This window comes from Ranitomeya imitator, chromosome 6 (assembly GCF_032444005.1).
Source record: "Ranitomeya imitator isolate aRanImi1 chromosome 6, aRanImi1.pri, whole genome shotgun sequence".
NCBI lineage: Eukaryota > Metazoa > Chordata > Amphibia > Anura > Dendrobatidae > Ranitomeya > Ranitomeya imitator.
The window spans coordinates 339,096,041-339,115,291 of record NC_091287.1 but is presented as its reverse complement, the minus strand read 5'-3'; the positions used below and the strand labels follow the sequence as shown (position 1 = coordinate 339,115,291).

Below are 19,251 nucleotides of genomic sequence, written 5' to 3'. Positions count from 1 at the left end.
GGTTATATTACATGTTTTCTTAACTGTATCAAAGTAGTGTATGTAAGTCCTACATGGGAACCTCTTTAAAATGGATCTATACTCCAAGACGAGCTCCAAACAGGTGCAAATGGGTCCAACTCCACACCTACCCCATGAACGCAAGTCCTAACATGTCTACGACCCAATGACCTGAACCAGTAGAGCCACAAATCTTTACGATATCAGCTCGTATCATCAGTCCCATGACTGGACTTGGGTCCACAGACCACACCACCCCACCAGAATGGAGCAGTAGTGCATATACTCAACAGTGGTGGATAATAGATTGTGAGCCCCATCAAGGGGCAGGGCCAATAATGTCTGTAAAGCGCTGTGGAATTAATAATGCTATATAGATAAAATAAATAAATAATAATCATATGCACTAGTACTCCATTCTAGCAGGAATAAAAGTGCCCGATTTTGGGAATCAGTTGGGAATCCTATTGGTTGGACCTAAGTTTTCACCTATGATTTGGATAAGTAATAACTTCTTTATGCCAGACAACCCTTTTAATGCATATTATATTGGAATAAAACCATTTTAATAATAATTCAATGTTTCAGTTAATATGAAAGTAACATTGTATTTACTTTGTCTTAGTTATCTCTGGATTTCATGACATGCCATCACTTCTGGCCTTCTGGACAAAATGTTCCACGCCTGTTCACATGTACCACATAAGTGCAGACAAAATTGTTAAACAGCTGCATGTAACATTTAGCCAAAATACTGAAAACCCAGGACTTGCTGATACAGGTATGTGATATTCTCAATAAGGCCGCTGTCACACTTGCAACTGCAATGCGAGAAACTCGCGTGAGTCTCTCGCCTCAATACCCGGCACTGCCGCCGGCACTTGGGACCAGAGCGTTCAGCTACATAAAAATACATGCAGCCACACGCTCTGGTCCCGAGTGCCGGCGGCAGTGCTGGGTATTGAGGCGAGAGACTTACGCAAGTTTCTTGCATTGCAGTGGCAAGTGTGACACGGGCCTAATAATAATCTTTATTTATAGAGCGCCAACATATTCCACTGCGCTTTACAATTCAACAGTTCGTACACAGTAGTCATAAGTAACAAAGTTAAAGATAATACAATAATTAAAGCAACAATGGCGACAATGAGAGTTTGCTTCAGTACTTCCATAATGTCTGTCCATGTAGTTAATGATCATGATCAAAAAGAGCGGGACCAGTTTGAAACAAAAGCAGGTTGGGAAAACCAAATAAATGAGCCGAAGCATATGTTGGTATACGTGCAATGGGAAAGAACACATTCATACTGTGGCCAATTCACAGAAAAGAGCCCCCTACCAAAAAACAAAAAATGAGCATATACCCTGTAGTAAGGAAATAATAATTGTACCTAACAATTGTAAATAACATAAGGTGCTTAGTTAACACTATTTTGATTAAAAAAGGGTAAAAGCCATTCCACCGCAACAATCAGGACGGTCCTTTAATATTAAAACCTCACCTTGTATCATCTGACCTCAATATAGATAAGGACTGAGCAGGACATTGGCCGCGAGTGTTCAGACACTTGCTCTATTACCCATAACTTGAGGTGCCCAGGCGAGTTTTGTTCAGGTTTTATGTATATATTATGTATGTTTATTACTAATACTATTTTTTTTTTTTTCTCTCTGTTTAGTTTACAGAACGCTGGTTGCTCATATTCTTGATAAAACAGAAAATATGTTGTCATCTAATTTATCTGGAGAAACAATCACAGTTTTTCAGTATTATGATTTTTTCAGTAGCCATAATATTACAGACCTCAGAAGCTATCTGACACACCTTGCTAAGGAAGGTACTGTATTTATTCTTATTTCATATTACATGTTTTAACATACCAAAGGTGTTGTCCGCATTCCTAAATCCCTTTTTATTAGAAGGGTCCCCTGAAAAATAATCTGGGACTACCAACAAGTAGTTGTAGTCTGGCAGGTCAACTTGGGAAGTGTCCAGTTACCCAGCAGTGACCCCAAAACATGACATGGTTCTCATTGATACCAGTGTATTGTTTGTGTCATGCAGGGACAATTTACATTGACCCTTTCTCTATGAACCTTGTAGGAATTTGCGCTCTCAGGTAGGCATTAGGTAGTGTTCACACAGAGAATAAGGTTTGGTCCAAGCTGTTATATATATATATATATATATATATATATATATATATATATATAGATTCTCCTGGTATAACGGCAAATAAACCGTACATTCAGCAGGCACATACACAGTATGTCAGTGCAGGCTCACCTGAACAAAATTGCAGTCTTTTCTTCAGTATCACACGTTGTACACCGAAGTGGTACTGTTCTACCAGTCTCGATATCACCTTCAGCCTGAGCTACAGCAGCTCACAGTGTCAAACAGAAGTATTCAACTTCATGCACAGTTCACACTGAACATTCTGCGCATCCGCATGTTACTCTGCAGCTCCAACACACAGACTGCTCAGCTTTCCTAGCTGACCCGTGCAGTCTCCATTCAGAGAGAGACTCTGGCATGTCTCTTCCCGGCTACAGCTCACATTTTGACTGGACACTCACCAGCTTCACCCCACTCCACTCTGCTAAGCATTGCCCTGCAGGCTGACACAGATGAACCCATTTCCTGGTTCTTAGTCAAAACTAGCCAGATGCATCTGCAGTGCTAGAATTTAACCCAGTCCTACCTGGCAATCATTCAATCTATTTATCAATTTTCCCAGCCCATCCAGCTAGACTATATGCTGCCCACAGATCAGACTTCAAGTTCAACCTGGTGGGTTTCCTTTTTTTGATAACTGCTAATTATGTCATATTTTAATCAGTTTAAGGCTTATAACTTCAAGAAAAAAATAATTAACAATGTTTTTCCTGCAGATTATAATATCTACATGTGTAAATAAAAATTCCAAAGTTTATAGTAGTTACACTGAGAAAGAGAGATCGCATGTGATACCGCCAAGTATAAAACATATTGCTGGGGCTTCCGGGAGGCGGAGCTTCGAGATGGCCGCATTTTAGCTAAGCTCCTGGATCGCGGGCTTCCCAGGAGGTGAAAACACAGGTTTTGGCTAAGCCCAGCGCCAGGATAAGGACCGGACAAGGGTCGGAGACATCGACCCAGCTTTCCGGCGGCCCCGGAGTCACAGGGCGCAAGCAGCGCCGAAGTTACAGCGGCACACGGAGGCACCCCTGCAGCGGGAAATCCAGCCGGCGCCACACTCGCCGAACTCCCTCTCAGATCACCGGTCAGGTGCACACCGGCGAGCAGCACATCGGCGAGCAGCGCCGACGAGTCTGAGCGAATACCCCGGCTGGCTCAGCGGTAAGAGGGGAGCAGGAGAAGGGAAGGCAGGAAGCGGAGTCATCTGGCGCCATCTTGCAGGCACACGTGTCGGGCCCTGGGACAGTAGCGCTATAGCGCCGCAGCTTAGAGGGCCAGACGCCAGCACATCATTCCTAAGCCACCCTGAAAGCGCAGCCCCTCTCAAAGCACTACCGCTGACTGTGTCTATATACAGGCTATAAGACTGCAACTGCCTGAGACAAAAGAGGTCGCACATAGGACTTATAAGAAGCTGGATGGGGGGAGGGGATAGAAAGCAGCACTGACTGACATATCTTCCAATTTAGCTGCTACATGTGAGTGACATTTATCGCGACATCGCTGACTCCTTTACATAATATAACAGACCCTCATCTCATCTCAATATGGATAAATTTATGGGCAAAAATGTCAAAACTGGCAGAAATTCCACGCGCAGTCAGGCTGGCGCATCTCCGACCCCACAGGCGTCGGAGACCAATAATGAGAACACACAATCCATAACAGAGGCCATTTTGAATCGGTTAACGCCCGTAATTGACAACTTTGGCGGCCTTTCAATCCTCCTTAGACTCAATTCTGTCACAAGTCAACGCCCAGGGAAGGCGTTTGGCAGAAGCAGAACAGAGAATCTCAGATCTGGAGGACTCCACCAAGGCTCTCAAGGACAATCTGACTAATAAAGAAAAAGACATTTCAGACCTCCTAGACAAGGTGGATGATCTTGAGAACAGATCCCGCCGCAATAATTTGAGGCTCATAGGCATACCCGAATCCGTCCCCTCATCAGAATTGATTAAACTAACTTCAGAATGGCTCCCGAAATCTCTTGGCATATCACTTCCATCAGGTGCATTGACCGTGGAGAGAGCCCACAGGTTGGGACCTTTTAGAGACGGAGACGGAGGCAAACCAAGACCAATCATATTCAAAGTCCTTGACTTTCAAGACAAGACACGTATCCTATTGGCTTACAGGAAACAAAGATCCCTGTTATATGACAATCATAAGCTACTCTTGTTCCAGGATTACTCGGCTACCGTGGCAGCAAAACGCAAAGCCTTTAACCCAGCCTGCAGAATTCTGGTGGAAAACAACATTCGGTTCAGCTTGCAATATCCTTCAATTCTACGATTCACCTCTGCGGGGAAGAACTGGGCGTTCGGTGACCCAAATAGGGCTCTGGAGTTTCTTCGTGGGGAGACTCACCCATCTGCCAACTCTAGCCCTACTTGAACGAGGAGTTCTACCAGGATTCTTTCATTGTCGGCGATGTTGAGTATATAATGTTGACCCTCTGCCCATTGAGTGGCACGTTTTCATTCTGTAGGATGTTCATTTTACAGTTAAAATTTCTGTTAGTTATAAAAGTTTTGGGGGTTGGGATTGGGGAGGGGGGAGGGATAACTGTGTGCGCATCCAATCTGTTCCTATGTGGCGAGGTCTCTCGCTGGGATGAGTGGAGACCTCAATTAGAGCATTTACATACTGGTCAAATGTATAATCGAACTGGTGTGGGTTGATGACAAACCAAGTTAATGTTAAAGATACCACAATTCATTCTTTACAATGGTGCTCATGGAATGTTAATGGGCTGAATTCCCCAATTAAGAGGAAAAAAGTTTTAAACTTCCTACATAAACAAAATTTCCATATTATCTTCCTGCAGGAAACACACTGGATAAAAAATAACCACCCTTCTTTACTTAGCAGGAAATATACACTTTGCGCAGAGGCATCTTACTCCAAGAAACAACGAGGGGTGGCCATATTAATCTACAATGGCCTCAAGTATGAAGTCATAGACACCTTAGAGGACCCGCAGGGCAGATTTCTATTGGCCACGATTGTAATTGAGGGGATAAAATATAGCCTGGTCAATGTTTACGCTCCCAATACACCGGACGCACAGTTTCCAGTCAAAATATTAGAAGGTATGGCGGGATGGGACACTTCTAGGGTGATTATGGGTGGCGACTTCAACGAGGTGGCTGATGCCTCCATGGACAGATCCGGTTCAACAACCACTCATAGATTAACACAAGGAAACAGCATTCATTCACTTTCAAAACATCTAGACCTAGTGGATATTTGGAGACTACAACACCCTCTTGAAAGGGATTACTCCCACTACTCTCACGTACATGATTCTCATGCCAGGATAGACTGCTGGCTCCTGCACTCCTCGTTGCTCCCCACACTAACGCAGACAGACATACTCAACATTCATATCTCAGATCATGCTCCAGTGACATTTAAAACCAGACTGGTATCTCCAATACATCAGGAGAGGGGATGGCGTTTTCCATCCTACCTCTATCAATCAGATGACTTTAAGAAACACCTACAAATGGCGTGGGAAACGTATAAACAGGACAATCAAGTTCATGTGAACGACTCACACTTGTTCTGGCTGGCGTCAAAAGCAGTAATAAGAGGTCAAATTATCTCTTACGTCAGTCATAAAAAGAAAGATTTGATGAAAAGAACCATAGACACACAAAATTCGTTGACACAGGCCTACAAGACATTTAAAACAAATAATAACCCTCTGACTAAGAAAAAGTTTTTAGAGGCTAGAGAGAACGCGGAGCTATTGGCACACGAAAGGGCCTTATTAAATCTGGATTACCAGAAACACAAATTTTACAAATGGGGCAATAAGCCGGGTAGGGTTCTGGCCTCACTTACAAAACCCTATAGGAAAAGAGCAAAGATTCACAAAATACAACACCGTAATGGACACCAAATATCTAATGACGCAGAAATAGTAGAAGAATTCAGACTCTTTTTCAGTGAACTATACAAATTGGAACCTAAGAGGGGAACAGAGAACGAGAAATTTCTCAAAAGTCATTTAGCACCAACAATAACCGAAGAAGAGAGAGAGACAATTAATGCCCCTATATCCGCTTCTGAAATTTTACAGGTCATTAACGGGCTCAAAATCTCCAAGGCCCCGGGCCCAGACGGGTTTAGCAATGAACATTATAAGATTTTAGGACCTAGTCTGGCACCCCACCTCTGTAATATGTATAATGAAATGGTTAAAGGGGGGCATCTCCCAGATCGCTTTAATGAGGCGGTAGTCATAGTCCTCCCAAAGCCGGGTAAAGATCATATGCGGGTGGATGGACACAGGCCAATATCCTTACTTAACTCCGACTTTAAAATTTTCACAAAAATTTTGGCCGACAGACTCCAAAGAATTATCCCTAACCTAATTTCACCACAACAAACCGGATTTGTTCACGGGAAATCTATCACTTACAATATTAGAACAGCCTTGGGAGCCATATCCTATTGTAGAGCACAAAAGCACACGAAATCAATCGTGGTCAGCCTAGATGCTGGCAAGGCTTTTGATAGAGTGGCATGGTACTATCTGCATGACCTGCCAGCATTCCGTAATTTTGGTCCCTGGTTCTGTGAGGCTATAAAAATAATCTACAAGAATCCGACATCCAGGCTGTCAGTGAATAATATTCTATCTAATCCATTCGAAATTCAGCGGGGAACTCGCCAGGGATGTCCCCTGTCCCCCCTGCTATTTAATTTGGCATTAGACCCGTTATTGAAAACATTACAGAACGAAGTGGAGTTCGAGGGGGTTAGGGTGGGAACAAACTTTGTTAAACTCTCAGCATTTGCAGACGACATCCTTTTATTTATCGCCAACCCAGCCCAAGCAATTCCGGCCATTATGAGAATCTTAAGTGATTTTGGCTCGTGCTCGGGCTTTAAAGTTAATTATAGCAAATCAGAGGCCCTGGCAATTTTCAGAACGGGAAGGTTACATGATCCAATGTTCCCATTTCACTGGAGTCAAGGGTCAATAAAATACTTGGGGATATGGCTGACAGCAGATATATCTAATTTATACACAGCTAATTATAAACCACTGATAGCTTCAATAACTAGTCTCCTACACTCTTGGAAACACTTCACATTATCATTCACAGGCAGGTGCCACTTGATAAAAATGATAATCTTCCCTAAACTTCTTTATGCCTTTCAGACCCTGCCCCTTTTGCTGTCTAGGACGGATCTTAGATTACTTAACTCTAGGTTTCGAAAATTTATTTGGGGTATGGGAGGCAGGACGCGTATTGGCCTTGCTAAACTGCAAGCGACCAAGAAAGACGGAGGAGTAAATTTCCCGGATATAGGCAGGTACAACCTAGCTGCTAATTTTAGATTTGCCATTGATTGGATAAGGGGTATCTCTCATTTTGCTAATGTGAGTTTAGAACAACAGATGTGCCCACATATCTCACTGGCGGCACTGCTACATTTGAGAGGGGAGGAGGTCACGGCGGTAATACAAGAATACCCAACACTCTGGCAGACAGTGTTAACTTGGAGACGATGTAGGAGACTGTGCGGGTTGAGTGCTGGGATTTCCCCTTTTCAGCCCTTCCTTGGGAACCCAGGCTTTTTAGGGGGTAAGGCTCCGCCATTTTATACTCAGTTGGCGAATCAGGGATGCAGACAGGCAATAGATATGCTAGATCTTAATTTTTCTATATCTTCTTTTGAATCAGCCTCGCTCCGTTATCCACTGTTTGGTAACAAACCTTTTCTGTTTCTTCAAGCGCGCAGTCTGGTTCAAAAATGTCTTCCTATAGGGGGGGTGGAGGAAGGAAAGACTAGCCTGGATGGATTTATTAGAAATACGAGGTCACAACCGTCGTCAATAAGCTCTATTTACTCAGTAATAAGAAGGAAATGGTCGTGGGATGGTCAGACTACAGGGGCCGCAAAATGGTCTGGAGATCTCACAAGTTGCCAAACAGGAGATCTTCTTGAAGCAACTATGATACAAAGAAAATTTGTTACATACAGCAGCTATACCGACATGGCTCTTCTGATTTTACATAGAGCCTATATCACTCCATACTTACAAGCCAGAATGACTCCCTCAAATGTGTACTTGTGCTCAAAATGCAAATCGCGTAACACCGACATTTTTCATCATCTGTGGGGTTGCTCAAAGATTCGAGATCTATGGGCCGAGGTGCATTCTGAGCTGCAGAGGCTGTGCGGGATCAGCTTTACACTCACGCCACAATGGGCCATCTTTAACATTATAGACGATGCAAATCAAAATTGGCCTAAACACATTAAGGCAACCTTAGTGATCTGGGCCTCGGCCACTAGAAAAAGCATATTACAGCATTGGCTGAATTCAGTGGCCCCACCGCTTTCTCTTATATATACAAAAATCAACTTTTTGTTTAAAATGGAATGGTTGGAGGCTCAGTCGAACAAAGAGAGGTTATCGAGTAAGTTCCTGAATACATGGTCTCTTTTTATTCCTTCACTTCCTTCCGAAACTAGAGAGAAACTCCGTACTCAATTTGAAAACACACAATGGTATCTGTTGCAACGGATTGGTGGTCGATCACCAATTCCATAATTTTGATGTAAAAGATGTGCACATAGAAATTTAAAGGGGGGGGCTATGGGAAAGGAAATATGGTTGTAATTAAGATTATTGTTTTGTATGTTTTATACTATGTTGAAAACTTCAATAAACAGATTTATAAAAAAAAAAAAAAAAATATTGCTGTTCTGAGATCATTATTTACAATCATCTTCTCCATTATTTTTATCGTGCCAGCCTCATTAGAACCATTGCTGGAGACCTCGATGGATACTGGTAAAATGGCAGCTCTGGAGACGTGCATTGTGCCTCATTCCCCGGAAATCCATACTTCCTTAAATCTGCTGCTGTCTGAAAATGGCAGTGATGTCAGTCAAGCACTGGACCTGCTTTCCTCAGCCGCATCCAAATCCAAGGAGTTCAGAGATAAGGTAGGCTGTGATTTCTGAAGAGATACTGGAAGCTGCAGGAAAAGATTTCAACATTAGTTTGCGACAAACTAATTAGATGGTTGAGATGAATTTTAACATTTATCATTTTCATTTATGTCTTGTTCACAAAGTGCAGATTTCTTTTGCTTTTATTTGTAGACAAATCTGAAAAATTAGGAAAAAAGCAAAGGTTTGACTTTAGTTTAAGTCCTAATTTAAGTTTGACTCTGGTTTAAGTCCTAATTTTAAACTGAAAAAGCACAAAAATGAAGGAATGCGAAATCCTAATGGAAAAAAACACATTAAGCAACATATAACCTGCTTAATAATTTGCGTTGTGTAAGTGTGTTATACTGCCATACCGCATCTACTAAAAGACAAAAAGAAAATGAAATTCTGCATTTTTTTCTGATCCATAACCACTATTTTACCAATTCAAAAGCTCAAATAGATGTTTTATAATGTGTTTTTGTATATGCCTATTATTATGAATGAAGAAAAAAAACATAAAAATACATTAAGAAAAACACCAAAATGTTCAGAACGTTTTTGCAGATCATTTTTTCCCGTTTCTAATATCTAACAATTGATTGTAGGGAGGAAGGAGCAAGGACCCAATCATCAATAACCCCTACTGTAGTGTATACCAGCAGAGCAGGCCTAAGTTGCAATATTAATTGTTATTTAGTGACCTGGTAGGGGGTGCAGTACACCATTCTCCCAGTAAGTTTTTTAGTTATGTGCCTAGCTGTCAAGTTTATGAAGCTGAACAGGTATTTTAATATAAAAATACGGTTATTTAAGGGGGCTGACTTTTACATTGATGGCCTAGCTTTAGGGCAGTGAGGAAACACACACACTTCTGGGATCCTGATCCGTTAGTGGCGCAGCACTTAATTTTCTAAGCGGTGCATACCGCAGACTCTCCTTCAGTGCTGTAGTTTGCAGTTTCTTACCGATGAAGGTCTGGCTGACCAAAATGCCTGATTTTTTCTGGATATTCCATATTTACTCAAATATTCCTGTTGAACGTATTTAATTAGTTCCAAGTATCTTTTTCATATCCCTAGGATAGGTCATCAATATCTGATCAGCGGGCGTGAGACACCTAGAACCGGCAGCGACCGGTAGTGCTCGATTGCAGCCATCAATATAAAAGTCACAGACAACCTCTTTAAAGTGCCAAAACAAAAGATGTCCGTATAAGACTATACTAGATGAGAAATACATATATTCCCAAAATGTTGAGTGGTGTTAATAAAAACACAGATGGCTTATCACCTCTATTGACCAGGAGAATTTTTACTAGGGTTGCTGGTGTTGTTCGTTTTCCACTGGTATGTAGGTTCTTCATTCTAAGGTCTGGAGTGGCTAGTTTTTACCTCCGCCATACACCTTTTATAGTATGTCTGCCCCAGAAGAAACCTGAGTAGGTGAAACCTAGGTCCGGGCTGGATGATCAGAGTGCCACATTTCTGCTTCTTGTTGATGAGTGCGTTTGTATTTTTTTTCTGTGATATGTGTACTTCTACATCAAATAGCAGGAAAATCGAAACTATGTCGTTACTTTAGTAGTTGTAACTACTGGAGGTGTGTAGCTGAGGTGAAAATTATCCACTCCAAACCCACTGGTGTGAATAGAAATTTAGTTAAAATTAAATATTTTCCCCAATACCACTTAACATTTTGGTATATACAGGTATTTCTCATCTAATGTAGGAGCTGCTTGGTAACACTTTTATTTTGGAACGTAACAACAATTTCGAAGCATTGAGGACTCGCCTTTAACCCCTTCACCCCAAAGTACGGCGAGTTGTGGATTCTTTTAGATACACAGACTGATGTGCGATACCGTTACTATAGTTTGGTTTTCTAATTATTTAAAGTGGTTAGTTTAGAAAACCCAATTTCATATACCCTATTCTGCATTTTCAATGGGTCTTATTTCCAGGATATTTGTCTTGGCCTGCTAGAGAATGGCTACAAAGAGATACTGTCATTCTGGAGGACCGGTCCTGTTATGTACTACACAAACTATTATACTTAATTCTGTGTAATGCCTAATTTACCCTGTGGTGGCACTTCAGATAAATCACATACTTCTGTTTGCAGACAATCCCTTTAAAGGGAATCTGTCACCTAATTTTGCCGCTATAAACTGGGGCCACCGCCATCAGGGGCTTATCTACTTATCTACAGCATTCTGTAATGGTGTAGATAAGCCCCCCGATGTATCCTGAAAGATAAGAAAAACAAGTTAAATTATACTCACCCAGGGGCGGTCCCGGTGCGTCCGGTCCGATGGGAATCGCAGGTCTGGGACCAGGGCGCCTCCCATCTTCATACGATGTCATCATCCTCCTTGCTTCTGTTGCGGTTCCTGCACAGGCGTAATTCTCTGCCCTGTTGAGGGCAGTGTAAAGTACTGCAGTGTGCAGGCGCTGGGCCTCTCTGACCTTTCCCGGCACCTGCGCACTGCAGTACTTTGTTCTGCTCTCAACAGGGCAGAGAATTACGCCTGCGCAGGAACCACAACAGCAGCAAGGAAGAGGACGACATCGCATGAAGATGGGAGGCGCCGGACCCGGACCGCCCCTGGGTGAGTATAATCTAACCTCTTTTTCTCATCTTTCAGGTTACATCGGGGGGCTTATCTACAGCATTCCAGAATGCTGTAGATAAGCCCCTGATGGCGGTGGACGCAGTTTATAGGGGCAAAATTAGGTGACAGATTCCCTTTAATGAACATCTCCTTCCATCATCATCCAGAATAAGAAGCAGTGCCCATATCCCAAACAAGCAGTATTGTGTTCTACTGCAATGGTTCGTTGTTCTATGTCAAAACTCCATTATGGCCATATTTCTAAAAAGAAATTCACTTACAGCGCGTGTTATAAGGAAACTAGGGGAGAAGTCAGGTGGCACAACACCAGGTGCAGTGATGTAAGGTGCCATGGCAGTGACCCTATCTGTACACTGCGCATGCACTGGATGCCGCCATAAAGGTAGAACAAACCGTTAATATAGCGACCTGTTTAATGTCATAAAACCCGGCAGTGCATTGACTTGCTGGTCCAGGTTCAGGCTGTACAAATCTAACAGTAACCAGTTCCTGTAACAGATGGAAGCAATTGCTGATTACACTTGAGTAATGAAACTTGAATAATGTCAACGAAGGTGTAATTTTCTAATTACTGATTATAATTGGTTTTGGTTGTGCACTATTTCAGGCCCTGACGTACTACTGTGAGGCACTGACTCAGCCTAACGTTCACCTCCAGAAAGCTGCGTGCCTGGCTCTTAGATGCCTTCAGGTGAGTGTTAGTGATGATAACAGGCTATTATAACCACTCATGTCAAACGTCTTACTTTCCCCCAGAGCAGCAAGACAGACTGACCGGTTTTGCAAATAGTTCTGTGTCTAAGCTATGTATTATCTGTGTATGCTGTGTACTGCTAATGCTGTAAATTACTGGTGTTAATGGAAGCACATGATGACCTTGAGGCAGAATAGACTGTTTTTTTATTAGTGGTATTGGTTTTAGTAATTATACCCCTTTCTTTTGGTGTACTCGGATTTGATGTTTTATCCTCTGTTTTAAAATATAACCCTTTTATGAACATGTACATATTAAAACATTGCTTTCTAGTTGTTGTTTTTTTTCCATTTTATGTGTATATAGCCAAGGATTTAAAGCAAATCTGTCAGCAGGATTTTGCTAAGTAAACTACAGGCATTGTCATGTTGATGTTGATACACTGATTAAAATGATACTGATTAAAATGATACCTAGGGTGAAGAAATCCGTCTTGTGGTTCTTGTGTAATCAGCGTTAGAAGTTTTCAGTTAATGAGATGCCCATGTTCTGGGGCGAGACTATGGGCAGAGTCTTATCTTCCTGCTCTAAGCCAGAAAGATGCCCAAAGGCCGCTCGAAGCACAAACATTTTCCTCATCATAGAGACAGACTGTTTGTCTTCGGGGCGGCCTGTAGCAGGCCTTTCTTTGGTTTCTCTGTCTTAGAGCAGGAAGACTCTGCCTACAGTCCCACCCTGGAGCACGGGCATATTATTAGCTGCAAACACTGATTACACAAGAACCACAAGACGGTTTTTTTCACCCCATGTATCATTTTAATCAGTTTAAATGCACCAACCTAACAATGCCTGTAGTTTAAAATCCTGACAATAGGTTTGCTTTAACTAGTCTGGTGGTTTAAAGAAGTTTTCATATTTTTCAATCTGATTGCTGTGGGTATTCCCATATTAGGTGTTAGGTGTTTCATTTTTGAAGGGGCATTCCCTTCTCCAAGATCCTATCCCAATATGTAGTAGGTGTAGAAATGATAATAATAATAGTAAATACCTCCAATTAGAAATGTAGTATATCTTGACATCATTTAGAGATCATTTCATCTTCAACTTGCTTAACTGTTCACAATAACAATAATTTTGACCAGAGTGCACAAACTTTTACATGTCACTGTAATATGAGGTGTAGCAATAGAGTGTGTTTTTGGCATGTTTCTGCTGCAAAAATGCCCATTTTATTCCAATTTGTGCACAGAAAATGGCCCGGAGAATTGTCATGATGCTTTTTCTAACGAGCATTAAAAAACAAGGGCAAAAAAAAATGCAATGTGTATTTAGGGCATTTTCTCATTCAGATGAAGGGAAGCAAGTTGCAATTTTGGTATGGAATCTGTGCCAAAAACCATGTTTAATACCTCCATGTGACACACCCTTTAATATCAGAGACACAAGCTCTAATGTAAATGTACTGCAGTCAAACCTCACGCTGAAGAAATATAATACATGTTGGGCCTAGATACTTACGGCTCAGTAGTACGGTCACTGGATGGAGAGTATTAAATTCACCCCTACAGAACCCATTACCAGGCGCTGTAACTGGCAAAATTCACTATTACTTCTTGTGATTTGACTAGAGACATCTTCCGTGACTGTAGATGATTTTTTCCTTGTCTCTACTCAGCACAGTCCATCGTTAATGCTGCTTTCAGCCATGACTTGTCTCTGCTGTCTAGACATTTTAAGTTCCTCACATTTTCATCCTCTCCACCTCCTCAATGCAGCGCCTCCTTTCTGGTGCCCTAATTCTTCTTCTACCATGCATACTGTGCCACCCATTGCCCCCACATACTGTGCCTCAGAAACTTGGGCTATAACGATCCTCCTGAAAGTACTAATACCACAAAATAGTGCCCCCTACAGAAATAAGCGGCACCCAATGGGGAAGATTTGCTAAGCTTAATATGCGAGAAATCTGTCTTGAAGTGTTGTCTGGCGACATCTGGACCTGCTCACTTGCAGTGGCGTTTGGATGCGTGCACGATCAGCAGGTCTTGTGCTTATGTCCCATTCTAATCAACACGACGTGTGCACGATACCTGCCTATCGTGTGACAAGGATATCTTACTATTTCAGCTTCATTGGAAGGGCACAAGGCTTAAAGGGAACCTGTCACCAGGTTATCTCAATATAAGCTACAGTCACCACCTTTAATCAAACTTTTACTGCATTCTACTAAGCAGTATATAAGCCGCCCACTCCTCCGCATAGCCCCAAAATTACGTTTTATAATCCTCCCTATACAACACGGTCAAGACTAGTTACACTCATCAGACCGGATTGTGCCATATGGGGGGACTATAAAAGGTATTTTTGGGGCTATGCAGAGGGGTGAGTGGCTTATAGCTTACTAGGCTTCTGTTAAAGTGGAATTAAAGGTGGTAGACTTAGTTTATATTGGGAAAACCTAGCGATCCTTTCCCTTTAAGATGAAACATCCCGTGCCAACATTTAAGGGCAATTTTCTGGCGCAAAATAAGTCAACTCATAGGTCATGTAAACTAAGACTAGAGAGTAGTGATGAGTGAACGTGCTCAGATAAGGTGTAGGACTGTTTCGTCTACATGCACCGTATAAAGGCTGCTTTAGTAAATGAGTCCTAGTGTTCCCTTAAGTAATCGGTGCCTTGTATAGTGCCCTGAATTTATAATTGTGCCCCTGGCAGTAATGGGTCTATTGAAATCGATCCCTAGTAGATTACCAGCAACAGTAAATAATAATTAATCTTTTAACAGAATGCTTTGCAGTGTAGATGTAATATATGTGTGGATTCTGAGCCCTGTGTATGCCCTTGTCAGTTGTTATGTACATAGCTTTGTTTCTTTTGTCATATTTTTGGCCACCGCTCAGGTAATTTGTTTCCCCTCGGGCAGTTCCCACGTGTACTGTTAAACATAGCAATGACACCGATACAGAGGGAAAAACCTGGTTTGCTGGTAATACCGCCACTGAGCTCATTTTGTGCAGAAAGTTGGCCTTATGGTCGTGGGAAAGTGAAGTCTTTAAGCCTCTGGGATATCTAAATGGGCTGGATAAGAATTCTTTACATTAGCAAAAACTGAAAAACTCATAGCATATTTCTGGTTCTATAGCAACTGGTCAGAATTGTGCAAATAAATCAAGACAGAAATACTCTACTCATTGATTTAATGCTTTTGTGAATTTTTGTTTAATATTAATGGTTTTTAAAACGCAGGTTAATATGAAGTGTCAGTATGCTGAAGGTAATAAAATCCCCTCATGTATTCAGGCTGTCTAGCAGCCGCAAATAATGCAGCTGTGACGACAAAAACGAAATCTCCGAGCATGCCCAAAATACTCGGAAACCACCCGAGCATGCTCGGAAAAACCCAAGTATCGCGCATACTCACTCATCATTAGCCAGAAACAAAGTGCCAGTTCATCATTTGCAATTTTTTTTCAATTTCTCATTTTTGTCCTTTGCATTAACTTACGGCACTCAAACTGGCGCACATGGGTCATGAATTTTGAGCAATATCACAAATGTTCCATATTTTGGTTTCTAACATTCTGTGTGTGTCTTATTAGTGCAAATTATCACCTCTAAAATGTCACAAAATGTTTGCAAAAACATTTCATTTCAGGTGTACATAAAATCACTCCCCGGGTAAGGAGCAGTACATGCATGCAAAAATGTTGTGACTTTTTGAAAAGTCAAAAATTATGAATCAGACGAAAACATCCGGAAAGTCTGAATACCGCCCACACTAGCAAAGTAATAAAAATAATAGACAAACACATAAAAAATTACTTTAGAAAAGGAGCAAATGAAAAGAAGAATATGGTGCAATCAAAAATGAGCACAAAGCTTAACAAAAGTGCAAAATCAATGATGAATCAGCATCAAAATGTTAATACTAGTGCAGAAAATATATTAGGCTTATATCTATAATACCCTTGTTTCATCTTTCATTGTACAGTGTGAACAGTATATTTAATGTATAATAAACAGAAATACATATGAGAGCATGACCATAGGAGTGAAAAGACTTTAGTGACTTATTTTCCTGCTATGATGTAATCAATGACTGTGTGGATCAGGGAAATGCAGTAGCTATAGTATATCTCGACTTCAGCAAAGCATTTGACAAAGTATCTCATACCATTCTTATTGAAAAAATGACCAAGTATGGAATGGACAAGGCAACTGATAAGTGGATTCATAATAACTGGCTTAGTGATCAGACCCAATGAATGGTCATAAATGGCTGCACATCCATTGGAAGAATGTCTCAAGTGGGGTACCACAGTGCTCTGTCCTTTGCCCTGTATTGTTCAACATCTTTATAAATGATTTGGATGAAGGAATTTAGGGTACACTGATTAAATTTGCTGATGACACAAAGCTAAGAGAGATAGAAGAACACTAGAGAAGAGTGAGAGAGGAGTAAAAAAGATCTAAACAAACTGGAACTGTGGGCAGAAACTAACAGAATGGTTTTAAACAGGTAGAAATGCAAAGTCCTACATCTGGCCAAGAAAAATGAAAAAAACATATATAGAATGGGAGGAATAGGGCAAAGCAACAGTGAAAAAGACTTGAGTATTGGGTATTCTAAGGGATCACAGACTGAACATGAGTCAACAGTGTGACGCAGCAGCAAAAAAGGCAAACACAATTCTGGGTTGCATTATCAGAAGCATACAGTCTAGATCACGTGAAGTAAATATCAACCTGTACTCCTCTGGAATACTGTGTCCCGTTCTGGACACCACATTTTAAAAAGATATGAACAAACTGGAGCATGTTCAGAGAAAAGCAACCAGAATGTTGACCAGTCTGCAAACCATGTCCTGTGAGGAACGGTTAGAGGATTTAGGAATGTTTAGCTTGCTGAAGAGAAGACTGAGAGGAGACTTAAAGTGAACCTGTCAGCAGGATTGTGATCGCCGAAAACTGCTACTGCGCAGGCACAGACAGCGCCATCTTGGAGGAGGAATTTTTTTTCTTCTCTAGCAAGATGGCGCTGCCGGCGCATGCGCAATAGCAGCTATCTGATCTCAACTATGTACACTGATAGCTGCTACTGCGCAAGTGCTGCGGGCGCCATTTTAAAATTGTTTTTCTTGTTATACTCCTCCAGAAAAGCTCAACCACATGTTGTAACTACACAGTAAACATGTGATTATGCTGCAGTGCAGGTGCCATGGCTGGTGCCTTGCAGAAGCGTTTTTTTTTTTTTCGTTTTTATTCAGTAAGTACAGGTATTCATTATGTAAACTAGGGGGCAGGTCAGTGAGGGATCATTGACCCGTCAGCAGTCTGCATTATGAATACCTAATCAGAGCACCACATAAAGACCCCCCACAGGCCGCCCTGGGGCACGAGCATATCATTAACTCAAAATTGAAAATAAAGATTAAAAAACAACAACCACAAGACGGATTTCATCAACCAAGGTATCATTTTGATCAGTATAATGGCACTGACTTGACACTGCGTGTAGGTTACTGTGCACAATCCTGCTGAAAGGTTCCCTTTAATAGCTGTCTACAAATATTTCAAGAGCTGTCACACCGTAAAGGGATCACCCTTATTTGTATTTGCTCACAAAAAAAAACTTGAAGCAATGGGATGAAACTGAATGGGAGAAGATTCAGATTAGATATTATAAAAAAACTTTTTGACTGTGAGGGTGATCAATGAGTGGAACAGGCTGCCACGAGAGGTGATGAGTGCTCCTTCAACAGAAATTCTTCAAACAGAGGCTGACAGACATCTGTCTGGGATGGTCTAGTGAATCCTGCATTGAGCAAGGGATTGGACATGATCAGGGCCGGACTGGGACACTGAAATTCAGCCCTGGCATTTTTAAGAACACAGGCCCACATCTTGTAACTTCTATAATATTGCTCTCTAGATAGAATCTGTCACCCCATTTTTGGCCTATAAGCTGCGGCCACTGGCATCAGGAGCTTATCTACATCATTCTGTAATGCTGTAGATAAGCCCCCGATGTTACCTGAAAGATAAGAAAAACAGGTTATATTATACTCACGCAGGGGCGGTCCGGTCTGGGGCCTCCTATCTTCTTACGATGACGTCCTCTTCTTGTCTTCACGCTTCGGCACAGGCGTACATTGTCTGCCCTGTTGAGAGCAGAGCAAAGTACTGCAGTGTGCAGGCGCCGGGAAAGGTCAGAGAGGCCCAGCGCCTGCGCACTGCAGTACTTTACTCTGCCCTCAACAGGACAGGTATATCGCTATGAGAACAAAACTAAATCACACATAAATGATGTGAAAATTGCTGCATTTTAAAAGGATGTGTCATTTTAAGAAAAAGGTAGACTGAGGCATAGGACCCCCCCCCCCCCACCTACCCCACAAAAAAGCAGATTGAAAAGAAAAAAAGTGTTTAAAGCTATTTAGAAATTTAAAGGGAACCTGTCTCCAGTTTTTGAATCTCTCAACAAATGTCACCACTGCTATCTGCTCTGTGCTGCATTACACAAATGTGTATATTGACTCCTGCCTTCCGCTGTATAGCCCCAAACCATCTGCGGTGTGTGCGCCTCCTCTCTGCTACTAATCGCCGTCCTCCGGCTCTGATTGGTGTGGACCACTCGTTCTGCGTCATCTACATAGTGCAGCAAAACATTGCGCCTGTGCAGTAGCATCGGCTGCCCATCCACTTTGCTCTGCGGGTGGAGAAAGGCACATTATTGTATTCTAGATGGTGGCCCGATTCTAACGCATCGGGTA

At 41.9% G+C, this 19,251-nt stretch overlaps 1 protein-coding gene across 2 annotated transcripts in view; it reads left to right on the top strand.

The window, feature by feature from the left end:
• The window catches only part of RIPOR2 (RHO family interacting cell polarization regulator 2), a 270,446-nt gene that overhangs the window by 239,058 nt on the left and 12,137 nt on the right, over nucleotides 1–19,251 (top strand). For both annotated transcript variants that reach the window (XM_069730892.1, XM_069730893.1), the window contains 4 exons: nucleotides 626–781; nucleotides 1,680–1,838; nucleotides 8,967–9,160; nucleotides 12,391–12,474. In XM_069730892.1, coding sequence (XP_069586993.1) covers nucleotides 626–781; nucleotides 1,680–1,838; nucleotides 8,967–9,160; nucleotides 12,391–12,474 — 593 coding nt within the window. The remainder of the gene's footprint in view (nucleotides 1–625; nucleotides 782–1,679; nucleotides 1,839–8,966; nucleotides 9,161–12,390; nucleotides 12,475–19,251) is intronic.